The sequence below is a fragment of the Mastigoproctus giganteus genome, chromosome 2 (genome assembly GCF_048544385.1).
Source record: "Mastigoproctus giganteus isolate SK-2022 chromosome 2, ASM4854438v1, whole genome shotgun sequence".
In the NCBI taxonomy this organism is placed as follows: domain Eukaryota; kingdom Metazoa; phylum Arthropoda; class Arachnida; order Uropygi; family Thelyphonidae; genus Mastigoproctus; species Mastigoproctus giganteus.
The window spans coordinates 25,764,231-25,781,230 of record NC_143576.1 but is presented as its reverse complement, the minus strand read 5'-3'; the positions used below and the strand labels follow the sequence as shown (position 1 = coordinate 25,781,230).

At 34.7% G+C, this 17,000-nt stretch overlaps 1 protein-coding gene across 3 annotated transcripts in view; it reads right to left on the bottom strand.

Annotated features, from left to right (window-relative positions):
• Positions 1–17,000, bottom strand: part of Rbcn-3A (rabconnectin-3 alpha) — a 980,796-nt gene that overhangs the window by 805,666 nt on the left and 158,130 nt on the right. For all 3 annotated transcript variants that reach the window (XR_016547873.1, XM_090388469.1, XM_090388476.1), the window contains exon 7: positions 169–275. Coding sequence is in view for 2 of the 3 variants with exons in the window: in XM_090388469.1 (XP_090244595.1) it covers positions 169–275 (107 nt within the window). In the remaining variant the exon portion in view is untranslated. The remainder of the gene's footprint in view (positions 1–168; positions 276–17,000) is intronic.

Here is a 17,000-nt window from a genome sequence, read left to right as displayed (position 1 = left end):
GCTAACTAAGGTGTAAAGATTACCTAATTTTACTAAGGGAGCTCTAAACATTATATATAATTGAACCAAAAATTTAATTATTAAAGAGCTATATAATATATGCTAACAATACATTAAATTTAACAGTGTCCTTTAATAGTTAAATTATTCCTGAATGCCAAATTTTACCTTTTCTGCTAGGATACCATATTTTCACTAATCTATCTGCTTTGCCTGCCGAAGCAAAAAGAGTACCATCAGGGGAAAACTGAAGAAAGGTAACAGGATGGGCAGTTCTAGAAGGAAAAATAAAATAAAATGAATAATGTCATATTGTAAAATTGCAGTTCAATATACTTCAGAATAAACGTATGTTACTCTAATTATGCTTGAGAAGGACATTACATGGAAGTAATGTTCTCCACATGAAAAGTTTAATAAAAAACACCTTGCCACAAGAAATATTTAATTAGTTTAATGGTATAAAAGAGACAAATTCACATAATTAGATCCAAACAGTCCCAATAACTAGGAAAAAAAAAAAAATTGAAATTATATACCAGATACATAATGAGTTGCTGCCGCTCTACTCTGAGACTAATAGTGTCACTGATAATATCATAGCAGTAGCCTTTAAAAACATCTTTACGGTAGGAACTCATTATGAAACTGGCACAGTAAAATAAAACATTATGAAACTGGCACAGTAAAATCAAACATTATGAAACTGGTACAGTAAAATAAAAAATATATATATTGCTGCATTATTTTTATTTAAAAAATAATTTCAGTACAATAAAATAATTCTTATAAAATATATTATAATAACTCTAAAATTATTGGTCTATGGTAACTGAAATGAGATATATAATTTTGACACTCAAATGATTTTAATTCCCAAATTTTTAATACTCGGGATTTTAATACTCCATCAATTGTCGTTCGATTACGTGCAGTATTTACTCAAGTATTTGACTTAATATCTAAATTGAAGACATCTTTCATAAATTTACAAAACTTCTTTACAGCCTCAGAATTTAATTCTAGATTGAAATCACCAGTGAGAACTATAGGTATACGATCCAGTGGCTCTTCCAATAATTTTGCACCTTCAATGGAATATGGCATCAAATTCTTGTTTATGAAATTTTGAATTATACCTAATGACATCCCTGGAGTGATGTATATGGCAACGATGAAAATAGATTCACTATTGAATTTGCATAAAGATCAAGAAATGTCTCCAATTTCATCTGATACTGCTGTCGCATTACTGCTATTACGTTGTGCAAAGATATGTGGTGTACTCATGATAGCTGCACCTTCACATGGATATATTGCAACACCACCACTACGAACATCCTACCTTTTAAATTGAGTAACACATTGGAATGGTTTAAGTAATACATGTTCATCATTATCCAACCACATTTCACTTAATCTCAATATTTTAAATTGCTGTAAGATTGTGTATGTTTCGATATCTCAAACATGGGCCCGTAAACTTTGTATGTTAATTGACAATATAGATATACCATTTTGTATGAAATCTTGCAGTTCATGCTGTAGAGACAGTAGCTTATTATTTTTCAAGCAATCTAGTTCAGCACGAAGTTCTATATTACTAGTAGCTTTGTCATGGTGAAATGTGAAATCGTCATTGGGATTTGTAATATACAGGGTGTCTCAAAAATATTGGTACAAAAGTTTAGGGGAGGTAGGTATTTTTTTTTTGTTAGCTGTTGGTGCATCGGCTTCTGTAGCCATAACGCACAGGGAGGTAGGTAACATCTAAAGGAATGTGAATCGCATAGGAACCCATAACCGGAAACGTCACTGTAAGTCGGTACACGGCGCTGTTCATCAGTTCACGAGAGAGAAAATTTCTGGTTTACTCATTCAAGCAGTAGTCGCCGCACGAAGAGCATGCATCAATATATACGAACTGTGAGCTGGCAGACATACACCTAGTGTATGGATTAGTAGAGGGCCCACGTAGTGTGTGTGTGCCCCCCCCCCCATGCGGCACAACATCGCTTCGCAATAAATGTGTGGGAAGGTATGGTCGGTGACTACTTAGTCGGCCCATACCTGTTACCATCCCACATGAACTCCGCTAAATATCGGATCTTTCTTGGACAAGTTCTACCAGGGTTACTTGACAATGTTCCAGCAAATGTGAGCCGCAACATTTGGTTTCAACATGACGGGGCGCCTGCCCATTATGGAAGGTGTGTTCGTGACCATTTGAACAGGCGTTTTGGGTGTCGATGGATTGGCCGTGGTGGACCCATTGCCTGGCCCCCCTGCTCACCTGATTTATCGAGCCTTGATTTCTTTCTGTGGGGGCCCTCAAATCTATCGTTTATGAATCGCCTGTGGCACAAGAGACTTGTCTGCACTACTGCTGTTGTCAAAGAAACTCCAGGTGTGTTCGACCGTGTCCGCCAATCCATGCTGCGTCGGTGTCACGCATGCATCATGTCTCATGGTGGAACCTTCGAGCATCTGTTGTAACATCACGAAATGCATCCATCTCGTACTCCATTGTTAATATTATGTCAAATAAATGTTTGCCACTAATTACTGTCTTGTGTCATTTCTGCTTCTTGTGCCACTGCTACTACTACTTTCCCATGACGTTTCCAGTTATGGGTTCCTATGCGATTCACATTCCTTTAGATGTTACCTACTTCCTCTAAACGTTTGTACCAATATTTTTGAGACACCCTGTATAAACTTTGCAATGAGGTCACTCGAGACAACGCCACATATACAAGTTGCTGTTGATGATCTTTCTCATAATTATATACAACTTTGTCAAAGTCCCTTCTTGACATTTATGTATAGTCAAAGCACAAGCAGATACTAAAGGAAATTGTGTACGTCTACATGTTAATTTCCTATTGTTCTTGAATGCAATCATAGCTGATCATTTTATAATAGGTACAGATTGACTAGGTAAATGTTTATCTTTTGCATATGGTTTATAACGAGATTGAAGGTTAGGTCCTATTTTTGACTCAGGAAATTTCATCCATACTCGTTTAACTGTTTCGTTGTCCTCAAATTTGAAATATACTAAAGTACCGATTGCACCATTTACTAATCCATCGAACACATCTATATTTGTAGTATTTGGTTTTCCTTTCAATAATGGTAGAATGTATGAAAGTCCTGCAGTTTCAGTCACTGACATTTAATGAATTTTATTTCGCATACTTGCTAATTGTTCTTCAGAATGATATCCTTGGTATAAATCTTGTGCAACCACTTCATGGGTTTCATCTGCAACTAAAGCATTTGTATTATAGGCATTTACATCACTATTTCTTAAAAATAGTTGAATCCCTTGAGGACATAAATTAGTAGCATCTTCTTTAGCAACAAATCTCGACTCTATAATTTTAAGTTCATCTGGTAATAACGCTTCTCCATTGCCTATTTTTGTAAGAATTTTATAAAATGTACTATCAGACTGTCAAACAACTTGTACTAATTCATGAAATTGTAGTGAATGCCATAATTTAAAGACAATCAATGAGTTCTTCAAGCATTTATTTATATATATATATATATATATATATTTATAATTATATTAGTGATAAAAAAAAAAGACAATAACTAATATTTATGGGTCAATGCAGTTGCAAGCAATCATGCAATACACCCATAATGTCTATAGAATATTAAGGATAATAGAAAATTATTAGAAAAAGTAAATCAATCCAATAATAATACCATCAGGGACCTAAGAAAACGCAAAAAAAAAAAAAATATTATTATCGCTTTTTACCGACAATCTAGATGACTTCAACTGGGGCCAATCACCTAGAATGAGGGCAAAAAACGACAAAAGGTTCTCTCTTTCTGTGATGATCAATATATGCTAAGTAATTTAAATCTAAACCAAATATAAACCAGTATAGGCCAAATATAAATCGAATGATGATAAAAGTTAAGAAAATTTAGAAATATTAGAATCAAAGGTAAGAAATATAAGTAAAATATAAATGTAAGCATATATTAATCATCATTGACCCGACAGAGAATGTAATTTAATGATTAAAATAAGATTAAATATATAATACATACTACATATTGACCGTATCTAGGACATAATGTAATAATCGTAAAAATAATATGTGGTGCCCTTATGTGATGGATACGGTAAAAATAAATAAATATTTAAATTAACACAAAGAGAAACATGCAGATAGTAAGAAGAAAAACTAAAGGAGTAGGAATAATAGAACCTGAACTCCACAAAGGCGAAAAATAGTGGTATAGATAAGAAATAGTTTCTCCTACGTCCTCGGATTGCCCTAATAATTTCGGAGAAATAAAAATAAAGAGTGTAGGACAGTTTAAAGACATTACAAGATATAAGTTGTGGCTCGGGTATGCCCAGGATCGCAAACCCATTCCTATAGTAGGACCCTGAGCTGAATTTGCATTTTATCTCAGCGTGAACTTAAGTAAATTTAAATGAATTTAACTATATGTATATAAAAAAAAAAAAAAAAAATGATACACTGTAATTTGCAAGCCGGTGGGTACAAGTTTTCTACGCCGTAAGATACCAAAAATGCAAAGTGTATCCTTTGTACATATATACATGGCACTAAATATGACAATTATATTGAAAATTATATTGAAACAATAGGTTCAGAAAACAAATTTTTGAAATTAATTATGCTTATTGCTTTCCTGAAGTGATATTTCAGGTAAGTGATAAGGAAATTATTATTAATCAACTTGCCGTACAACGCTGTTAAGCCCGGTGACCAATTTTTATTACTATTGCAGATATAAGCAATCCTTAGACATTGCGATAAAATTATATTAGCATGCACTGATTTTGATATATTAGATCTCCAGTTTATAAGGCTGACTATGTTAAAATTAAATGCATCTCTCTTATTACATACGTTTACGTCTATATTATTATTATGGAATATTTCTACATGAAGATCCAAGTAATTTGCTATAGTATCGGAACTATTAGTTTTTTCCAATACAAGTTCTACTGGATATAATTTACTGTAATCCTGGACAAAATGTGGACAATTAAAAACACATATATCATCTACGTATCTGTATATAAGTAGGTTATCTTGGAATTCTCTTTCTGTATAATATAGATAGGGGTTTGCGATTATGCTTGATGCTGGACTTCCCATAGGGGTGCCAGTCACTTGTAAGTATAACGACGTTCTGTCATATACATAATTATTAAAGATGCATAATTTTATTAGAGAATCCCAATAGGTTAAATCAACTTTTATAGCATTTTTATTTTCTAAATATAGTTTCTGGAGAACGACTTTTAAATTATCAAGATTAATGCTCGTAAATAGACTGTTAAAGTCAAATGTTTGTATTTGATTGAATATTGTTATTTTTTATAGCATTTATAATCGGTAAGTTATTATTTATTATAATAGTTTTATTTAAGTATTTAATATAATTTTAAGTAACTTTTCTAACGTTTTTCCGGGAAATTTAACATAACTATCTCTACATGATGTTATGAATCTAAAAGCAATGGGTGATTTATGAAATTTGGGTATGCAATACATAAATGGATATTTTAGGTTATTATACTTTAACTTTAATTTTTTATGCAATGCAATTAATTTTTTGATTATTATATTAGAGGAAGATGTTATCTGTTTATATACATGGCTAGACTGCAGTTCATTTTTTATAATTTCTATATAATATGATTTACATATGATTGCATAATTGCAAGCAGCTTTGTCAACGGGAGTAATTACAAAATGTTCATATATATCTTTGAGCTGCCTATTTATTAATTTGGTATTATATAGATTATCCTGTATGAATTTCAATTGATTATATTTTTTAGATATGATATTAAGCATTGTAAATAACCACATGTGGTATGCCTCAACCGGTATGTTATGTTTGTATGCTGATCTTATGCAGTATTTTAGTAAATCTAGATATAACAATTTTTTAAAGTTAGATTTATTAATAGGTAGATTAGGTCGAAATTTAAAACCCAGTGATAAAATAACTCTAAGTTTGAGATATGGGATTATATCTCAATTGCCAGTTATTATGTGATTATGGTTAGGATCCACAGCCTGGTCTGTACTTGTTAACAGGAGAGACTGCTTCTACAGGGATGGGATACACTTAAATAGAAAGGGTGCAAGAATGTTTGCTGCTGCTATCGAGGCAGTGTTAGGTGGGTCGGAAAACTGCTAGATTGGGGGGATACAAGGACTAATATATTAACAGTAGCCACTGGCAGAGGAGAAAGCGGTTCTTGCACTGCTTCTATTGGAATGAGCAGCAGCCTGGAAAATAAGATGCAGGATATTACAGGAACTGCTGGCAATCATGGGGGTACAAGTAAACACATGGGTTGTGTTAGGGTGGCTAAGAGGAAGAGCAGGTGCATGTATACTTGCATATACACCAATGCTAGGAGTTTAGTAAATAAATTTGATGAATTTGAGTTATTGCTCAAAACATCAAAGGCAGATATTGTTGGGATTTCAGAGACGTGGTGTCACACAGATATAAGGAATGCAGAACTGGAATTTGGGGAGTACAACGTCTACAGAAAGGATAGACAGGATAGGAAGGGAGGAGGGGTTATACTATTAGTTAAGAAACACATAAAATCCAAGGAAGTGAAGCCAGTCGACATCACTGGACAGTGCAGTGTCGAGTCAGTTTGGTGTGACATAAGCATTGGGAGATCAAAATTGAGAGTAGGAGTGTGCTATAGGCCTAATGATTCTGAAGAGTATAATAAGAAACTGTACAAAGAAATACAGTGGGCCAGTAAATCAGAGAGTCTTATAATGGGGGATTTTAATTTCCCAGATATTGACTGGAATTTGGGGGCTGGTCACTCACTCACTAGCAAGGCTTTTGTGGATTTATTGGATGATTGTTTTCTACATCAGCATGTTCGGGAGGCAACTAGAGGGAGTAATACTCTTGATTTGATTATCAGTAGTGAATCTTCATGCATTAAGAATCTGCAGATAAATGAACCACTAGGTGGCAGTGATCACAGTGTTCTGAATTGGGAGTTACTCAAAGAGGTAACTACCATTAGGGGTAAAGGGAAGGGGTATTGCTTTCGTACAGGCGACTACGATGGTCTGAGACAGTATTTAAATTCTATACAGTGGGATAAACTGATGATGTTACCAACAGCAAATTCAAAATGGGAAGCATTCAAAGAACTTATCTTGCAAGCTACTAGGCTTTACATACCAACTAAGAAATATTGTTCAAGGTTTAGGCCTAAATGGATGTCAGATGAACTAATGAGGCATATGGCAGAGAAGAAAAATGCATGGGATACATACAAATTAACATGTGACACAGAAGCCTATGATAGATACAAGTTGATTTGTAACCAAGTTACAAAGGAGGTTAGGCAGGCGAAGGCAGATTATGAGAGATCCTTGGCAAGGGATGCGAAGAAAAACAGCAAAGAGTTCTTTACTTATGTAAACTCTAGAAGGAAGGGGATGAATCAGATTGGTCCACTTGATATTGATGGGTCAACTGTTGATGACCCTGCTCAGGTAGCTAACAAACTAAATGAATATTTTGCATCGACATTCACACATGAGGAGTTATTCAGCGAGGGGAATGCCAGAGGTGTATTCAACTGTAGCAGTAAGCTAAAGAATGTTGTAATAACTGAGAGTAAAGTGGAGGAGAAATTGTTGAAGATAAACACAAGAAAAGCACCTGGGGTAGATGGGATCGATCCAGTTATATTAAAGGAGGCAGCAAAGGAAGTAAGCAAACTCTTAGCCATAATTATGAGAGCTTCCTTGGACTCAGGGGAAGGTACCCCTGGCAGACGCAGCATGGTTTTGTTAAGGGCAGGTCTTGCCTGACCAATTTGATTGGATACTATGATGTAGTCACAAAAGAACTGGATGCAGGGAATAACTTTGATATTATATATTTGGATCTTAGAAAGGCTTTTGATACTGTTGCACATGGAAGACTGCTGCACAAATTGGAGCAGTGTGGCATTGGAGGCAAATTGCTGCTATGGATAAGGGGATGGTTGAGTGGCAGAAGACAGAGAGTGGTAATCAATGGACACTGCTCAACGTGGACTAATGTTATTAGTGGAGTTCCTCAGGGTTCAGTGTTGGGTCCGTTGTTGTTTTCGGTGTTTATGAATGATATTGATGATGGGATATCAAGTTTAATGTCCAAGTTTGCAGATGATACAAAGGTTGGCAGGGTTGTTAAGGACACTACTGACGCTATGCTGCTGCAACAGGATCTGGAAAGGTTGAACAGATGGGCTGAGAGGTGGCAAATGAAGTTTAACATTGACAAATGTAAAGTACTACATATGGGAAACAGTAACCCCAGAGCAACGTATCAACTCTGCGGTACTACACTGACAGTGGTGGAGAATGAAAAGGACCTAGGGGTAATTGTGCAGGCAGATATGAAGTTCTCTGAGCAGTGCAGACGAGCTGCAAGAGTAGCTCATGGTGTCTTGTCAATGATATACAGGAATTTTTCTAGCAGGGATAAGGAGGTGATTATTCCCTTGTATAAGGCAATGGGTAGGCCACATCTTGAGTACTGTATACAGGTCTGGAGGCCTCATTTCAAGAAGGATGTAGAGCTGCTGGAACGGGTACAGAGAAGGGCAACAAGATTAGTGAATGGAACAAAGGGTTGCTCTTACGAAGAAAGGCTTAAGTTTTGCAAATTACAGAGTCTGGAGACTAGGCACCGGCGAGGTGATCTGATAGAGGTGTATAAGGCTTTGAATGGTTTGAGCATGCTCAATGCCAATGGGATTCTTCATCTTGCTCAGAATAATCACCTCAGAGGGCATAAATTCAAATTGAGGAAGGACGGATGTCGGATAGATGTGCGGAAATTTGCATTTGGCCAGCGGGTGGTTGGTTGGTGGAACCGACTTCCATCACTTGCTGTTGAAGTTGATAGCCTAAACAAATTTAAAGCTCAACTGGACAGGTATTTCGAACGAACGGAGGGGTGAAATGAGAGTGGTGTGTGTTTTTTTTTTTTTTTTTTTGGCTGATGCTGAATAAGCTTGCTTTCTTGCATCATATGGCTCTACTAATGCTAATACCCATGGACTGGAGATGTGCAAATGTGACCCCAATTCACAAGGGAGGATCAAAGGCTGACACTAGTAATTATAGACCTGTGAGTTTAACTTCTGTTCCCGGAATATTAATGGAGGCACTGGTTAAAGAAGCACTGCAGGATCATCTAGACAAGACTTCAGTTATAGCTCAGACACAGAATGGTTTTGTTAAGGGGAAGTGTTGCCTGACCAATTTGATTGGATACTATGATGCAGTCACAAAAGAACTGGATTCAGGGAATAACTTTGATATTATATACTTGGATCTTAGAAAGGCTTTTGATACTGTTCCACATGGAAGACTGTTGCACAAATTGGAGCAGTGTGGCATTGGAGGCAAATTGCTGCTATGGATAAAGGGGTGGTTAAGGGGGGGAGAAGACAGAGAGTGGTAATCAATGGACACTGCTCATCGTGGACTAATGTTAATATTGGAGTCGCTCAGAGTTCAGTATTGGGTCCTCTATTGTTCTCTGTATTTATAAATGATATTGATGATGGTAAATCAAGCTTAATGTCCACGTTTGCAGACGATATGAAGGTCGGCAGGGTTGTCAAGGACACTAATGACACAATGCTGCTGCAACAGGATCTGGAAAAGTTGAGCAGATGGGCTGAGAGGTGGCAAATGAAGTTTAACATTGACAAATGTAAAGTACTACATATAGGAAACAGCAACCCCAGAGCAACGTACCAACTCTGTAGTACTACACTGACAGTGGTAGAGAATGAAAGGGACCTGGGGGTTGTTGTGCAGGCAGATATGAAGTTCTCTGAGCAGTGCAGACGGGCTGCAAGAGTAGCTCATGGTGTATTGTCAATGATATATAGAAACTTTTCTAGCAGGGATAAGGAGGTGATTATTCCCTTGTATAAGGCAATGGTCAGGCCACACCTAGAGTACTGTATACAGGCCTGGAGGCCTCATTTCAAGAAGAATGTAGAGCTGCTGGAACGAGTACAGAGAAGAGCAACAAGATTAGTGAATGGAACAAAGGGGTGCTCTTACGAAGAAATGCTTAAGTTTTGTGAATTACAGTGTCTGGAGACTAGGCACCAGCGAGGTGATCTGATAGAGGTGTACAAAGCCTTGAATGGTTTGAGCATGCTCAATGCTGATGGGATTCTTCCTCTTGCTCAGAATAATCACCTGAGAGGGCATAAGTTCAAATTGAGGAAAGACAGATGTAGGACAGATGTGCGGAAATTTGCCTTTAGCCAGCGGGTGGTTGGTAGGTGGAACAGACTTCCATCCCTTGTCGTGGAAGTTGATAGCCTAAATAAGTTTAAGGCTCAGCTGGACAGGTATTTCGAATGAACAGAGGGGTGAAGTGGAAGTGGTTATTTTTTATTTATTTATTTTACTTTATTTTTTTTTTGGCTGATGCTGCATAAGCTTGCTTTCTTGCATCAAATGCCTCTACTAATGCTAATGCTATGAAATGAAGGTTTGTGGCAAACACATGTATCCTGTCCGATGTTAATATTGTGAAGGTTTGTAGCTATTGTTTTATAGTTACACGCTTTAAGACTAAATGGTTAGAATATCTAAATCTGATATTAATATGTAAGTTATTAATAGGCAGCAAGTCATTACGTAAATTAATAGTTTTATGTATATCTAAATCATCCATCATTTTATTTTGAAAGTATAAGATGAGGACAGAGTTTTCCGGCTGCTTGCTAACATTCAAAATATTAATTCTGAATTTAACAATGTCTAATATAATGTGCATAAGGTGAGAAGATGTAAAGACGTAATCATTGGTTTTTCTATACGGCATTATTATTTGAAGTTTTCTGTCGTCAAATTGATAATGAGATACATGAACCGATACAAGTATTGCTCACTGGACCTGCTGGCTGTGGAAAGACATTTCCTCTTAAATTATTGATGGAAACGTATAATCGCTTTTGTAATGTATCACATATTCACAATGCATATGTTACTTGTGCCTCCCCGGGCAATGCCGCTGTGGCAATCGATGGTACAACAGTGCATTCTGCTTTCTGTATATGTCTCTCAAATAATCAATAATCTTCAACTTAGTAATGAAATTCTTTAACAATATAAAATTGCATTTCAACATGTACATACTATTATAATCAATGAAGTTAGTATGATTAGCAGAACTATTATTGATTACGGATATGTGTTTAAAGCAGATGACTGGTTTCATTATATACATACGTATATATATATATATATATATATATATATAGAATATTAAGGATAATAGAACATTATTAGAAAAAGTAAATCAATCTGGGGGCACCACATATTATTTTGACGACTATTACATTATGTCCTAGATACGGTCAATATGTAGTATGTATTATATATTTAATCTTATTTTAATCATTAAATTACGTTCTCTGTCGGGTCAATGATGATTAATATATGCTTAAATTTACATTTTACTTATATTTCTTACCTTTGATTCTAATATTTCTAAATTTTCTTAACTTTTATTATCATTCGATTTATATTTGGCCTATACTGGTTTATATTTGGTTTAGATTTAAATTACTTAGCATATATTGATCATCACAGAAACAGAGAACCTCTTGTCGTTTTTTGCCTTCATTCTGGGTGGTTGGCCCCAGTTGAAGTCATCTAGATTGTCGGTAAAAGCGATATTTTTTTTTTTGCGTTTTCTTAGGTCCCTGATGGTATTATTATTGGATTGATTTACTTTTTCTAATAATTTTCTATTATCCTTAATATTCTATATATATATATATATATATATATATATATAAAATGAAAACCAATTATCTGCTTTAAACTCACATCTGTAATCGATAATAATTCTGCACTAATCATACTAACTTCATTGATTATAATAGTATGTACATGTTGAAATGCAATTTTATATTGTTAAAGAATTTCATTACTAAGTTGAAGATTATTGATTATTTGATAGACATATACAGAAAGCAGAATGAACTGTTGCATCGATTGCCACAGCAGCATTGCCCGGGGAGGCACAAGTAACATATGCATTGTGAATATGTGATACATTACAAAAGAAATTATACGTTTCCATCAATAATTTAAGAGTAAATGTGCAATACTTGTATCGGTTCATGTATCTGATTATCAATTTGAAGACAGATAGCTTCAAATAATAATGCCGTTGTTCTTTATTAGTACTACTCATCAAACGACAGTATTCTTCAGAGATAAGATATTCTCTTGCTTCCTAACGACAGATGATAATTTATCCATCATCGCCATTCTCATCTCCTCGTAAATAGTTTTCTTGTAGATAAAGAAATCATCATCAATTTCTTTTGGTTTAAGAAATTCATTTTTTTCCCCGCCAGTCTATTTTCATCAAGTTCAATACAAAGTTGCCTACAAATTGCTAGTCTTTTCAATATCAGTATCAGATTCGAACTCTTTTCTTCTCAAGGTAATTATCTCTGTTGATTTCATAAAGTTCAAAATATTTATTTTCTTTCTCCTCATTGATAAATGGTATGTGTAAAGTTACCATTTCGCATATATGTTCATGAAGTCATGTTGTATTATAATTCCAATACAAAATTATTTTAGGAAATTGTCTTTTCACCCATCCCCCATTTTCTTTTTGATAATGAGCAGTAAATTGTGCAAGAGTTATATCTTTTAATGTTTCGCCCCTTTTTTCACATTTATCAAAAATACTATCTTTCCATATATCCAAAGATTCACTATCAACTTGTTCATCCATTCAGCTTTTGATTTAGATAATATCTGATGCTCGTGTGTTCATACCATTGGCATATTCAATCACTCTTGAAAACACAACATTGGGTATCGTAGTAAATAACAAGCTGCCTCTTGGGAACACATCTCCACAAAATTCAATACTTCTACACTTAATGCTTGTGTTAGATCAGTTATATCCAGATCAGGATATTCTTCTTGTAGCTTTATAATTTTCCGTTGCAGGTTGCTTATTCCTCTGTTAGTTTTAGTCACATATTCAACTACATATGCTGCACATGAATATTCTTCTTTGATAAACTGTAAATTCGAATTAGACTTGAGCACTCCTAAAATCCAAGGATTGTAATTATTCATAAATTTCTCTTCTATTTTGCATTTAAGAAATACAGTAGTCATTTGATACCAGCCCTCAAAATATTTAGATATTCTTTTTTTGATTGGCATTGATTTGATTTAAGAAATTCTTCGAAATTAACATGATTATCCAATTCTAATGTCGTGCAATTTACGATACTTTTTGCGATAAGCTGATCTTTGATTGTCATCTATGGCCATCGGTATCAAAATACGAGTTTGTGACATTGGCCACAAAGGGCTTCAAATCAACATTCGCATTATTATTTTTATAATAGGTAAATGTATGTTGATTTTACTGTAAATTTGAATAATTTGAAGTTTTCTCTATAGAACATAATGCATCTAATATTTGGATTGCTTCGTCCATCTCACCTTTTTCTTCTAATGGTGCAGAGTGTGCATTGTTCATCTAATAATATATGTGCATGTGGACTTCCTCGATGTTGAAATTCAATGCGTTTAAAGAAATTCACAACATAATTTTTCTCAAAAGGACTATAGGTTTTCGATTTTAAAATTTTGAATATACTCTCAACAATTTTATTAAAGTATATGGCACACATTACGGGGTCTTCGTTTATTAATGCATTTTACACAGAATGACCCTGTCATTCCGTGTAAAGCAGATCCATAACTTCGTTAGTTGTAATTTCTCGTTTATATCTGAATTTGTATAACATACATAGTAATAAGGGCCATGCTGGTTCAACACACTCAACCTCAAGAACATTGTACATTTTCCTAATTGATGAATCAGGGCAAACACATCTCGTTTACGTTGACACCAATAATATGCTGAATTGGGTATTGATTTTAGAAATCCCAAGTTAGACTCTAATGACTTGTTTATAAATTCTTTCGATTTCAATATAGAATGAGTAATGTTAACTGTTATTCCTACCGATTTAAATGCAATTTATAAATTATCTGCAGTAAGCATTCGCATAATTTTCAATGCCATATATAGCAAATGTTGGGGAGTTACTCCACGATGATCAGATCTACGAATTTCACTCAATGCCATCATAAAGGGAGTAATTTTCAATCCATTTTTAAATATTCGTGCACGTCCCAAATATATAGCTGGAAAAGAAAGTTCTTCTGCATGTATATCAAATATGAAACTTGTTGGAGATGATTTCTGACCCGGTGCTATACATAAATATTTATCTTCAGACCATAATAATGTTTGTTGTTGAATTAACAATAGCTCATCATCATTGTTGACGGGTACCACGATTTCATCTGAATGTTCCTGTTCACTATCATCATTTGTCCCCAAGAAATAGTCACTCACTTTTATGCTGTAGAATTCATAAAAAGGTATAAATTCCAAAGGTGAATTTATCAAATACCACAACCATATTTTCACTATTTTCTTCTGCACCCATCCTTGTAGATATGATGATTTATGTACAAGTCTTCGTTTTATATGTACATTAATGGCATAATCGTCATCTAATTCTCTAGGTAATTGATGAACCATCATATTTACGTTAACTGGTACATTTATTACTTGTCCAACGATCCCATACTGTCCACGTTCATAACATAAACAACGAATTTGCATATAGAGAAATTGCAGTGATATCAAACGCTCAGTTACAACATCCAGTGGAGGCAAATCAGTAGGATATGTTGGATATATAAATCCATTTGACATGGCCGTAGTTGATATCCATCCCTCTTTTAATGAAGTATGACATGTATTACACGTAATGAAAGTACTCACTTCTTGTAAAGGAAATTTATTTTGAAGTAATTCATATGAAGTTGTTGGAAATAGTTTCAAATCTAATTGAAACCATAAACGATCACAAACATTACAACTAAATCCAAATGGGTTTTTGTATACTAGTTTTTCAAACTCACTGTCAGCTCGTGTAGACATTATAGGGATGTAATCAGGAATCTCATTATTAGCCATTTCTAATTTTCACTTTTTTTTTTTTCATGCACGATATTCCTTCATTCATTCTGCTGGAGTTTTAGATTCCTGATAAGTATCAGGTACAGTAGAACTGCGGGGTTGACAAGTATCAGGCATAAAAGAACTCTGTGGTTGAATTTCATTATGATTCGGAATAGCTTGAATTTCTAATTTCCTTTTCTTCCATTCATGATATTCCTTCATTATTTCAGCTAGAGTTTTTTTGAATGCAGTTTGAGAAGTCCCAGGCATAATGAAACACTCTTGTTGAATTACATCTGGATTCACATTTCTGTCCAATTTCATTTTTTTTCTTTCACGATATTCCTTCATCTTTTGAGCTTGAGTTTTCTTGTGGGCAGTTTCAGAAGTTCCAGGCACAGCAGAACACTGTTGTTCAATTTCATCTGAAATCACATTTATGTCCAACTTCCCTTACTTTCTTTCATGATATTCCTTCAAATGCTGGGCTATAGATTCTGGCACAGTCATTCGCGTATTAATCATTATACTGATATAATGGTATAATGTAGTGCGCCACTGCACTTGTTGCATCACTGCACACCAGTACAATGCATGCACCCAAGAAGAGACGTTTTTTAACATCAAGTACAATGCATGCACATCAGGTTTCGTGATGATTTTATATAACGATTTCTGGTTAACATAATGCTTTTTTCCAAATTAAGTTATTTTTATTAAAACGAAACAGCCTTTTCATTTGTTAAGTGGGTAGTTAAGTGAGCAATTTCAATAGCCAGAATTCTTTAGTGAGGGTTTTGCTGTACCAATTTATCCTTTTCGTGCCAAAGGACTAATTAAATATTTCATGTGATCAAATATTTTTTATTAAACTTTCCTACTTATAAGTTAACATAATTAATACAAAACATTAAACATAAAAGATGGTTTAAAATATAAAACAAAGTAATCCTAACTGTGGTCTAGGGGCAATATATAAATATGGATGTGTGCAAGAGACTGCATGCACACACAGTGCAATCAAGCCTGTATACAGCTCATTATTAACAGTTGCAGTGGAATGCCAACTGCAATGAAAACAGTTCCAATGCAGATGTAAATTCAGATTGAAAATATAATACAGATAAGGGCAACGATGTTGGCAAGGGAAACAAAGTGGTGCTGTTACCAAGAAATGCTTCAGTTCTGCAAATTGTAGCATCTGGAGACTAGGCACCTGCAAGGTGATCTGATTGAGTGGCTCAATGCTGATGGGATTCTTCTTTTTGCTCAGACTACACATGAGGGGGCAAAAATTCAATTTGACGAAGGCCAGTTGCAGAATAGATGTGCAGAAGTTTGCCTATAGCCAGCAGGTGATTGATTACTGGAACAAACTTCCATTTGTTGTTGTGGAAGTTGAAAGCTTAATGCTAAATTCCATGTTGGTGTAATATTCATTATTCATCAAAATTTGATGCATTTCTAGGATATTCCTTCATCATGTCATTCAATTATAAGCAACAAAGTTAAAACCATCATAAATGAGTTTTGATTTATATTTCAACCCATAAGTACTTAGGGCAGGTCAATCTGACCATTCAAATTTCAGCGATTTAATGTTATTCGTCTAGTTAGACAGAGAGTGTCCATTCGTCTAGCCTAGGGTTCCCCAAACTATGGCCCACTGGCTGGATCCGGCCCACGAAATAATTTTATCTGGCCAGTGGATATTTCAATTAGATCATAAAAATTAATGTTTATATTAGATCACGATAAAATTTATGAAAAACACATTTTACAGATTATTTTAACATTCGTCGGTTGATTAATAGTGTTGACACCTCTGTGTCATCAGCTAAGTCTTGTTAGATATTAATTCTGTTATTTACACTCAAAGCTAT